This window comes from Heterodontus francisci, chromosome 6, assembly GCF_036365525.1.
Source record: "Heterodontus francisci isolate sHetFra1 chromosome 6, sHetFra1.hap1, whole genome shotgun sequence".
Lineage (NCBI taxonomy): Eukaryota > Metazoa > Chordata > Chondrichthyes > Heterodontiformes > Heterodontidae > Heterodontus > Heterodontus francisci.
Window position 1 is genome coordinate 52,608,274 of NC_090376.1, and position 12,314 is coordinate 52,620,587.

At 42.5% G+C, this 12,314-nt stretch overlaps 1 protein-coding gene across 7 annotated transcripts in view; it reads right to left on the minus strand.

Annotated features, from left to right (window-relative positions):
- Positions 1 to 674: 674 nt before the first annotated feature.
- ift88 (intraflagellar transport 88 homolog) overlaps positions 675 to 12,314 on the minus strand; it is a 171,149-nt gene continuing 159,509 nt past the window's right edge. For all 7 annotated transcript variants that reach the window (XM_068033663.1, XM_068033661.1, XM_068033665.1 and 4 more), the window contains one exon: positions 675 to 1,348. In XM_068033663.1, the coding sequence (XP_067889764.1) occupies positions 1,227 to 1,348 (122 nt within the window). In that variant the 3' untranslated portion in view covers positions 675 to 1,226. The remainder of the gene's footprint in view (positions 1,349 to 12,314) is intronic.

Sequence of the window (12,314 nt, forward strand, 5' to 3'; positions counted from 1 at the left end):
GATATACCCTGAGTTTTGAACACTCCGGCAGTATGCCAGTTTATCCAAGTATGGTCATTCTCTGTAAAATTTCTACATAGCAACTGTTCATACATCTGTCAGTTGTCAGTTCATTCTACAGCGTCATTGCCACCATCTTTTAAGTCCAAAATTGCTTAGAGTTTACTGCTTTCTTGTCCCTGCCCCTTTTATGATGCAGCCATTGTCTCACTTGACGAGCATGTGCTACATCCACATTGCATTACTGTCGTCACAGAAGTGCAGCTACAGAAGTATAGATGTATTTTATGACCCAGCACACATTATATTCAGAAACTTTGAACTGCAGTCCATGCTGATTAATAAAGTATTAGAATGGTGTTCTTGTCACGACATTCCTATTTGCTGAGACTCAAAAGTGAGGAAAAAAGATTGCTGTCTAAGATTTGCCTGAACAACAGTACTTTTTGAAGAGAGAAACTCCCTGCACACCTTAGTTTGACTTTCCATAGCCACCACTGATGCTGATAATTGAATCCATGAACTGAGTAGTTGCCCAGCAGCTGCATATATCGGACAAGGCATGGATCCCAGATGGCCAAAGGCCAAGAAGTCCTGGGGAGAAATCGCCTTGATCATTTCGCCATTAGACAACTGGTATGGTGAGAAGAACAAATAAACTGAACACATGCATGTTCATTTTCATTTTACCACAGAGCTACTAGAATAATTAGAGTGATCTAGTTTTATGTCCAAAACTACCGTTACACATCAATTCTGATCTTACATTTAATAAGAAAGTAATATTCAGAAAAAGTACAGAATGAGATTATAATGTAAAAGTAAACAGAAATTATCACATGCCTTCAATCCTAAATACTTAAGTATCTTCCTTAGCCATAAATGAAAAATTAAACAATCAACACCGATATTCAAATGCAATTATAATTAGAGATATTTGTGTGTTTATCTTTAAACACACATTCCAATGAGCCATAGAACTACAGTTTCTTCAACATACCACAATTTTTTAAAATATCAAAAATATACAAGTTTTATATTTACAAGTAACTACAGTTAACTATTATAATGTAATAAATAACAGATTAGTAAGTACATTAAAGCAAATACAATTTAAAAATATAAAAATGAATACATTTAATGTATACAATAACAACGCAAAAATTAACATACATCAACTACAAATGTGACATTTGTTTGGTTTTTAACCTCACTGGGTGCAGTCATTACTCTGGCAACAAATCATCTCCTAGTTCTTCATCTGCAAATTCATCTTCTTCAACCCGTTTTCGAGCTGCAGTTCTGGGCCGTTCTATTTGCGGTCCAAGTGGATCCACATATGAAGCATCTATTATTACAGAGAGCAACTAAAAAATCTAGTTTAAACAGCACATATTTTACTAAAGTATTATACAGGTCAATGCAACTGTTCAGGAAGAATTGTTAAATGTCCCTCATGTATGTTTGAAATCAAAATGAATCTGTCAGTCAAAAATATTGCTTAAAAAATCTTACACTTAACCTACAGAAATGATTAATTTCATATTCTGTTTTTGGTTCACAAATTAGAATTTTGGCTGTGGGTTAATAAAGTTAATTGAAACTGAATCTGAACTCTGTGGATTATTCAATTGGTTTCAAAGTTAAAGCCAAAGTTCAATCAGAAACCCGATAAGCTTTACTTTTGCTGATATAAAAATGAAAGCCAAAGACTTGAACCCTGTCCACTAATAAACTACAGCATAGATTCAAAGCCATCATGCAGGTCAATTCAATTTTACTAACTTGTAAAGTTAACAGTAAAATATAAATGTTATGAACTAGGACACATTCCCATTACATGGATCATTATAAATAACACAGCACAACCTGCATTGACAATTAAGCAGAGGCCTGCAGTTAAAATATCTGCTTAGAGATAAACACAGTAGAAGACAGGCAATTCAAATATACAATATCAAAAAATGCAAAGCAGCATTTTTATAAATTGCCACCAAATGACTAGCGATGAGCCCAGGAAGTTCATTATAAAATTAAGTAATGGGTAAAAATAATTCCCATTACTTGTTAATCGCCTGTGGTGTTGCACGAATTGGAACATTTGCCTCCATTACCCTAACTGGAAATCTATTTGAAATGCCTATTATCTGAGTAAAGAAATTATTCCAGGCATTAGTTTACTTTGATCAGTTTGAAGTTTTATATTTTAAAATGTAGCCTTTCTCTAACTCTACAGCTCTTCTCTGCTTTCCCTCAAGAAGAGTTAGAGCTATTGTAGCCAACATCGCTTTGGTTATCTTAAGGCGACACCATTTTTGCAAGAGCGCAATTGGGGAATCTCTATGAACTTGAGAACTATGCAGGTGAGAATATAGTTTTTGATTGAGCCACCCAAGCCATTCAGATCAAAAGATAGCCATACGAAAGGCAATCCACTGGTCCTCATGATAAGGTGGTGTGATTCAGGCTAATGACCTGACCATTTAAAAATGTTTTTCATTGCAGAAATAATCCAGAGGCAAGACAATTCTCAAACAACTGCAGCAGTCATTGGACGCAAAATTCATTTGCCTCGATATTTGGACTTGGGGGCTGTGATTCAAGATGTCCCTGCTGGAAATGAAGTAGGTAATACACAAAATTCGTCCAACCATCTCATTTCCATTATTGTAGCCTAGCCATGCATGGCTCCCACATACCTCTGGTCTCCATTTCAGTGCAGGCATCCTCTGCACATTCCAGGGGTCTGAGCAGGATTGTTCAGAAACCATATGCTCCAGGTAGCCTTCCCTTTTTAAAGGCATAATTCCTATAAAAGGGAAGTTCCAGCAACACACTGCAGGCTGCTGGATAATTGTTTTTCAATTCAGGGAGAAGCAAAGACACACTAAGAGAAGGAGAGGGCTCCCAAATTTTGTGATGCCACCCTGGGCTCACTGTTGAGAGGTCCAGGTCAGGAAGGGGACCATGTTTCCGGGGGAGGAGGGGGGTGCAGGAAGCCCTCCAAAGTAACCATGCAAAAGGAGAGGGAGCAGGTGGCAAGGATCATGAATGCCCAGAGCATGGCACCACAAACCTGGCAGTACTGCCACAAAAAGTTTAGTGACCTCACTTGGGTGGTCAAGGTGGGTGAATACATCTGCACCTTGCAGTGATATTGCTTTAAATGCCTGAACACCTAGTTAACATACTATTAAATATGGAAATAGTTTGGTATACATCATCACAGGAAGTGATGCAAGCTAGCATGTGATATAATAGTTGGAGCAGTATTAGTCAGCAGGCACCACGTGTATTGAAGAACTCTCCTGTAATTCTGTAATAAAGAATCCTCTGATTTGCTTACCAATCATTGTCACAGTGTTTGGTATGTTTGTGTTAAAAACCAATAACACAATATGGTGATAGTGGAACACAACAGGGTAGCAGCGCAACACAGGGCCAGATTTGAGAAACACCCTCGAGAATCAGTACTCCAAGAGAGCACGTAACCAAAATGGGGAGTTTTGTTGAATGGTAGTCGGCCAGAAAGGCAGTATTCTGGCAGGATCGGGCTCAAGAGAGGAAAAAAGAATCGATTCGGATCGGGGCTGCGAGACTGCACTGCCATTAAGCATCATGGTTTTCCCGCTGTTACAACCAGGTGAGGAAGTGTCTTAGGGGTCCCTCTCAGCCTTCACCTGGTCTTACCATGACAGGGTTTAATTTTAAAAACACCGTGTTTTTAGCTCTCCCTTGGTGAATCCTTGTTCACAGTTTTCCAATTATAAGGCAAAGAAACCAGCTCAAACAGGCTTTCTTAGGTTTAAGGAAGAAAAGTTTAAATTTATTAAACTTAAACTCTAATTCAGTTAATGCCTATACATGATGCACCCACGCTAGCATGCATACGTGATACGCACATGCAAATAGAGACAGAAAAGAGCAGAAGAAAAATAAAGTATAAACGTTTGAGGCAATATCTGAAGAGTTTTTGTTACGGTTCTTCAAGCTCACTGTAGAGTCATTGATTGTAGGTAGATCTAGCTTTTCATTGGGGCCCAGTATTCTTCTTAAACCTTGTTTGCTGTAGGAGACTTTTCTCTCCTGGGGTTCATGTCTCTTCAGTGGATTTGGAGTTCCATGAGAAACAGATGGGAGCAGACAGGAAAGATCTTCTCAGTCCAGGAGCATTCTGTTTTCTGCCCAAACTGTTGGTACAAATTCAAAAAACTCAGGTTGCCCAGCAGGTTAGTCATGTGACTAGCTGGTTTGACCATGTCCGTTTGTGTATTCAGCCATCTTACCAGTCAACCTGGAATGCGAGCTCCCCCACCTTCAACGTCTGATGATCAAAAGTCCATTTGGGTTGAATGTGTCAGGGAATGGTCCTTTGTCCTTTCCAAGCACTGTTTGTTAATATGCAAATGTATTTCCAGCCAAGATTTGGCACTTTTTTTTAAAGCAAGTCCTTTCTTCACTTCAACAACAGTTTGAAATTTAATGTCCATATGGCGAAATTAATATGCCTCATGCTTGGCGGGTGGGGGCCTGCATGACACTGCCAAAAGAGCTTTGTGGGCAGAGTCTCTCCAAGCAGATGCTAAAAGCCCACGCTGCAGCCACAGAGCTCAGGGCGTGGGAGAGGTCCAGTGCTGCAGACACAGTAGACCTGCATTGTTTTTTCCTTGAAGGAAAGCAATTGAAAGGAAAATAATTTATGGGGAAAGCTCTGGAAAAAGAATTCTTGTGAACAAGAAATTTTGACACAATGACCACAAAATATCCAGTTATGAATTGGGGAGGCAGTGACATAGTGGTAATGTCAGTGGACTAATAATCCAGAGCCCAGACCAATGCTCTGGGGACATGGGTTTGAATCCCACTACGGCAGATGGTGAAATTTGAATTCAATTAATAAATCTGGAATTAAAACTAGTCTAATGGTGACCATGAAACCATTGTCGATTGTTGTAAAAACTCATCTGGTTCACTAATGTCCTTTGGGGAAGGAAATCTGTCCTTACCTGGTCTGGCCTACATGTAATTCCAGAGCCACAGCAATGTGTTTGATTCTTAAATGCCCTCTGAAATGGCCTAGCAAGCCATTCAGATCGAGGGTAATTGGGGACGGGCAATAAATCCTGGCCTAGCCAGCGATGCCCACATTGCACAAATAAATTTTTAAAAAGTCCTACATGAATTTCAACTATTTAGACAGCCTATGGAGTTATATTTTTTTAGATCTTGCAGTCACGGAACTCGACAAGCAAGCAATAAAAATAAAGATAGCGATTGGCAATGAAGGTTTCCATCACATCAATACTTCTGGACTGTCTGCAGGAGACCAGAAAGACCAATCCAAACTCTGGACAGTGCCAGAAGATCAACTGAGAGTCAAGGCCAATTTCAGGATCCTTTGACTCGAACTGATGGCCTATAGACAACAGCCAAAAGAACCTACTGACCAATGTGTCAGTAGATGTCAAGAAAAAGGCAAAGATTGCGATTTCTCAGAAGCTGAACTCTCCGAGAGGATATTCGAGCTAATAATTGCATTAACTCCAACAGAGGCATTCCAAAAGGATCTGTCTGATAAGAAAAAAAGATATGACATCAACAATCAGAGATGACAAGAAATACAAAGCCACAGCTGCAAGCAGGCAATGCATATAAGTGCTTGGAAAAGCAACGACCATTGGTGAGGTAGGCAAAAAACCTTGAATGTGATAAGTGTTGTCCAGTACATCAGCCATGTAACTGTCCTGCATTCAGAGATACCTGCAAGGCGTGTGGTCTAAAGGGACACTGAGCAAGACAGCCTAATAAAAAGCAGACGTTGCCTAGTGGCAGGAATAAAAAAGGGTTTTCCAAGTACCAGTTCAAGCACAGGCATATCCAGGGTAGGCAAAGACCTGGGCACCAAAGGAGGCACTGAAGGTGAACAAGCTTTCCATACGGTGACAGTCACACAGCATATGGATGCAATCACACAACTGGAAGCTTTCACCACAGTTGAAATTATATGTCCTAACAAAAAGGACAAGCACATGCTATGACTGATTATTGATACTGGGGTAAGTGCCAACCTTCTACCACTGCGGATACTCAAAGACATATACCTAGCGAAGTGGGAGTCTATGTTACAACCAACAGGCACTGGACTCACTGTATATAATGGTTCACCAATCTGCTGTGTGGGATTATTGATGTTGAAGTGCAGATATGGTAGTTTTCCATGGTCACGACAAGTCTTCTATGTTGTTGACACCAATGGTCCAGTGGTATCAGGACTACCAGCATGCAATGAACTTCGAATCGTGATGATTCATGAGATCAGTAAAGTGCCAATGCTAGGTAGTTAAGGCATGTGTGAGCCCATTAAGTCTATTCAAAATTTGCAACAGAAATATCTGGATAGATTTGATACCATGAGCAGTTTTATAGGAGATACTGTTCTTCACCTGAAATACAACGCAATTCCCTCCATTGATCCACTACGGAAGTGCAGTTGTCCACATAAGGGACAAGGTAAAGGCTGAGCTTGACACGATGGAACGACAAGGGATTATTTGCCATGTTCAGCAACACACTGATTGCTGTAGCTCTACAACCACTGTAATTAAGAAAGATGGTACCATTAGAGTACACCTGGATCCCAGAAGATTAAATCAAGAATTTAAAATATGTTTTCACAAGATTCCTACTTTAGAAGAGCTTAGCCCAAGGTTTGCTAGAGCCAAGTTTTTCTCGAAACTTGGCGCAAAACATGGATACTGGTCAGTTCACCTTTCCGAAGGTTCAGAGAAACTAACAACTTTCAGAACACCATTTGGGAGGTATTGCTTTCTACGGTTACCATTTGGTCTGTCATTGAGTCAGGACTTGTTCCAACAGCATATAGATTGCATTACTGAGAGTGTTCCTGGCTGTGTTTGCATTGCGGATGACATAGTGGTCATGGGAAGTACCAAGGAAGAGCATGACAAGTATCTTCACATTCTAATGGAGATGGCTAGGAGAGAAGGTCTTGTGTTTAATAGCAAAAAGTGTGCTATCAATTTGAGTCATATTACTTTTTTCAGTTCATTCTATTCTGATACTGGAATATGGACAGATCCCAGTAAGGTTGAAGAAGTACAATCAATGCCTACTCCTCAAGATAAGGAAGGTTTACAGAGGTGTTTGGGCCTGTTTAACTTTTTAGTACTATATACCTCAAACTTCTCTAAGAAAGCATCATCACTGCAAGAACTTCTCAAGAAAGATATGCCATTCTTGCGGCATGAAGATCATCAGCTCGCATTCAATTCGTTAAAACAGTCACTTTCTGCTGCAGCATGTTTACAATACTATCACCCAAGGAAAGAAACTATACTCCAAGTAGATCCTTCACAAAAAGGTCTCAGAGCATGTCTGTTACAGGGAGGTAGACCAATTGTGTTCGGTTCTGTAAGTTTGTCACCTACTCAGGCAAACAACTCGAACACAGAGCAAGAAACACTAGTATTACTAGATTCCATACCTATTTGGGAAACGCTTTGTTGTTCAGACTGATCACAAGCTATTGGCAATAATTTGGCAAAAACTACTCACCAGCGCGTCACCTCGACTTCAAAGACAACTAAGTAAAGTACTGGGGTGCGATTGTGAGGTTCGATACAAACCTGGAAACCACATAGATACGTCTGACATATTGAGCAGGCTTTCCAACTCCAATAAGACAGAAGATGTACTGTTAGATGTACAAGTGGACCAAGTAGATGTGGAACTTGAAGATGTGTATAACATTGATCTAAAGTGATTTGGACAGACAAAATGCAAAAAGCTCCAGAGAGCCTTCCAAAGATCCTATGCTAAGGGCATTATGACAGCTCATCATCACTGCATGGCCTGATACAATACAAGAGGCTCCCACAGACCTCAGAACATTTTGGCCATATCATGACAAACTAGGTATATCAAGTGGAGTCATTTTTAAAGGCAGACAAGTACTGATACCAAAATTGCTTCATCAAGATATCCTTACCCAATCACACCAAGGTCACATGGGCATTGAAAGGTCAAGACGACTTGCAAGTGAGACAGTTTATTGGCCAGGGATCAATAATGATATAGAACGAGCAGTGAGGATGTGCGATGTATGTCAAGAGCACCAGCTGAGCCAACACAAAGAGCCACTTCATCCTCATGATGTTCCATCACATCCATGGTCAAGAATAGCCACTGACTTATTTACCGTCAAAGGTGACAACTTCTTACCTATTACCGACTACTCCTTCAATTTTCAACATCAGTAGCAAACACGATGAGTGCAATTTTCAGTCTTTTTGGTTCCCCGGAAGAGATACTGTCAGATAAAGGTCACCATTAAGCCATTTGAAGACATGTATGCAAAGTGGGCTATAAATCACATTGCGTCTTCTCCGCACTATCCAAGGTGAAACGGACTAGCAGACAGGATGGTGTGGACGGTAAAGTAATTAATTTTGAAATATAAGGAGACCAATCAAGACATTCAGATAGCAATGTTGCACTTTTGAGCAACACCACTAGACACAGGATTACCATCCCCAGCGAGATTATCTTCAGAAGGCAAGTCAGGACAACTCTACCATGTCATAATTTGATCAGAATGTCGTCAGTCCAAGACATATTATTGGTAAGACAAGAGAAAATGAAAATCACACATGACAAACATGCAGGTGTGGAGTTGCCTCCTCTGCAGATCAGAAGAAGGTCAGAGTGATCCACCCGCAAGATAAGACATGGTTCCCTGTGGGAGTGTCCAAGATCTGTATTAAGCCATTGTCATATGAAGTAAGCGAAGGGAGTGACATTGAGGAGGAATAGATGTCAGCTGAGAGAGGTATCCAAATCATCCTACTGAACACTCCTGTGACGTCAAGAACACGCTCACAGTCAAGTTCTGATAGTGGAGTTAAGGAAGATGACACATACAACAATCAAAACAATTGTTAGTGTAGACCTGCGAATCAAGAGAAAATAATTGACAATTCCAGAACTCAGCAAAGTTTCACTGTTACCAAAGCAGGTCGAGTCAGCAGACCACCTGTATGTTTCAGAGACACTTGAAAAATTAATGTGAGAGTCCATACATGTGTAAATATTGTTCTCAATTATCCTATTTCATTACGTATATAGCTTGTAACTTTTCTGTTTAAGGAATGGGGGATGGCGTGATATTCTTTTAACTGCCTGAATACTAGTTAACATACTACTGAATATATAAATAGTTTGGTACACATCACCACAGGAAGTGATGTAAGCTAGCATATGATACGGTAGTTGGAGCAGTGCTAGTCAGTAGGCAGCACATGTATTGAAGCGCCCTCCTGTAATTCTGTTATTCTGTAATAAAGAACCCTTCATTTAGCTTACCAATCATTGTCACAGTGTTTGGTACGTTTGCATTAAAAACTAGCAACAGAACAAACATCACATCTCACATCCACCGCACCACATACCTTTCACACTGCTCAATGCATCACAGCCCCATCACTCACCAAGCAGCACTCTCTGACGTTCAGGATTAACCCCAATATCCTTCTACTGAATCTCACACACACACACACCTTCCGATCATGTCAGTCATGCACACACCTCCAGCTATGGCAGGCACCTCACCCAAACACACAGGGAGACAATCACTGACACTCTGCTCTCTTTTCTACAGGAGAAGGTTGTCCACAACAGGCAGGAGAGGCAGATGACAAGGGGAGGACCACCAAGCCACTGAGGGGATGGATCCTTGAACAGATGGTCCTGAGGATTATGGGCAGCAAAGCCACAGAGCCAGTGGCATCCTGCGCTGCCAGAGGCCATGGTTGCACACCAGTTCTGCTGCAGGGGACTCAGATGAGGAACTCGTTGGAGCAAACAATAGGAAGACGCTGATGAATACGCACACCGAAATGCTTGGTGCATTTGTAGGCCTGCCAGTTAGCCTCCAATCACTGGCGAGAAGCATAGAGAACTCCACCATGGCACAGGGCATCACAGAGCTTGGAGCCCATCTTTTCCATCAAGGAAATGATGGTCACCTCCATGGCAGCACTGTCAGTCAGACCCATGATGAAGTGTCTGCTGACCACTCTCTCAGCTTCCACTGAAGAACAGATAGAGTCCTTTGGATGTATCAGTGCTGCGGTGGAAGCTCAGACAAAGGTCAAGAGATCCCTGGCTGCTGCCATCCATGCACAGACAGCTCCCATCATGAACGTGAATCTCAGTGGTTGACAGGGCATGCAGGCTCTCACAACACAGTGGCGCAGTGGTTAGCACCGCAGCCTCACAGCTCCAGCGACCCGGGTTCAATTCTGGGTACTGCCCGTGTGGAGTTTGCAAGTTCTCCCTGTGTCTGCGTGGGTTTTCTCCGGGTGCTCCGGTTTCCTCCCACAAACCAAAAGACTTGCAGGTTGGTAGGTAAATTGGCCATTATAAATTGCCCCTAGTATAGGTAGGTGGTAGGGAAATATAAAGATAGGTGGGGATGTGGTAGGAATATGGGATTAGTGTAGGATTAGTATAAATGTGTGGTTGATGGTCGGCACAGACTCGGTGGGCCGAAGGGCCTGTTTCAGTGCTGTATCTCTAAACTAAACTAAACTAAACAGTCCAAGAATCTGTGCTCCAGCAGATTACGAAGACTGGTGAGGTTCCACCCTGTGGGAATGAATGGCACTGTGGTGCACGAACCTGCTGTCCCTTCTCCGGATGACAGCATTCGTGCACCCACCACTGCCTCTCAGCCAGTGCTCTTTCTGTTGCCTCCCATCCCAGACTGCTGCCACCCATGCTGAGGGGTTGGAGTCCAAAGCCAGGCCCTCAAAGTTCAGAGCTGCTCAAGGGAGTCCTAAAAAGGTCATCTGCAGTTTTTCCCATTGAAAGTCAACAGCCTCACACCTGCCATGCTGCAGCCACTGGGGTAGCACTACCAAGGAGCACTAAGCCAAGCATGGACACCTACAAGGCAGGGAATAAGGGGATGCACAATGGTGATTAGTTCTGTCTGTTTTGTGCTTTTAATGTATCATTGGATAAAGTTGTTGCATGAAGGTTTTTGCTGTTGTTTTATTGAATCATGGACTTTGTGATGGGGAGTCAGAAATAAATGTACTGTTGGGGAATGGTGGGCACATGTTGGGGGTGGGAAAGTTCCTTTTAACTGAGGTGAAGCCTCACTATGTGGTGTCTCGCTCCACCTAGTTGCACACGGTGCATGTGATTTCCCCTCCCTTGCTCCTCCTCCCGACGATCCCAGGAGGTAGTGACTTGGCTCTCATAATTGTGAGGTTGTGGAGGACGAAGTACACGACCACAAACATCTTGGGTGTGTACTGCAGGGATCCCCTGAGTGACCTAAGCAGCAAAATCTCGGATGGCAAAAACGGGTCATCAGCTACTTGTAGCGGGGATAGCCCTTGTTGCCAACCAGTCATCCTGTTGTCTGTCCTGGAGGCCTGCAGATGGTGGGGATTGCTAACTTTCGCAGATTGAAAGCATAGTGGGTGCAGCAGAATGAATTTCTTGCTGCAGTCGCACACCAACTGCACAGTGACTGCAAGGTAGCCCTTGCAGTTACAGTATTGCTCCCTGTTGATGTGGGGTGTCCGCAGTGCGACATGCATGTAGTCAATGGTGCTATCCTGACGAACTCACGTACCCTTTCATTCTGGTCTTTCTTTCTCAGGGAGAAGAGGATGAAGTCCCCTCTTCTCCTGTAGTTCTATCACCTCCCTCATGCTTCTGTGGTCAGTGAAATGTGACATGTTGCTAATGTCATCAGCTGCCACCTGGAAGGAACCAGTTGTGAAGAACAAAAGGGTGATAGTGATCTTCACAGGCACTGGGAGGGCCATCCTCGCTGTGGTTTAGGTTCCAGGTCTTCATAAAGGAGGTGACACAACTCCATCACTAACTCTATAATGAAGCAGACACTGCTGAGGCACTTCTCCTGGTTTGTCCCAACATAGGAGTGGTGCTCCCGAAAGACCTTCTCGATGTAGGGATTTCTAAGGAGGATGCTCCTTATCCTACCACTTCACAGAAGTTCCCCTCTCTGCCTCCTCCTCTGCATATCCTGCTGATGTTGCAGAGCAAGTGGCAATGCAATTACTGCACCCATACCTATGCAAAGCAATGTAATTTTCTGCCATTCTGTGGTCAGCAAAAAGCTTCAAACTCCTTCAGCAACTCACCACAGTCCTTCCACCCACTTTGAGCACAGGTAAGTCAAAATCACCTCAGCTGCAAATTGTTGAGTGGCCCTTTAAATAGCCCCAGAACAGAGCCCATCTTGCTTCCTAACACCC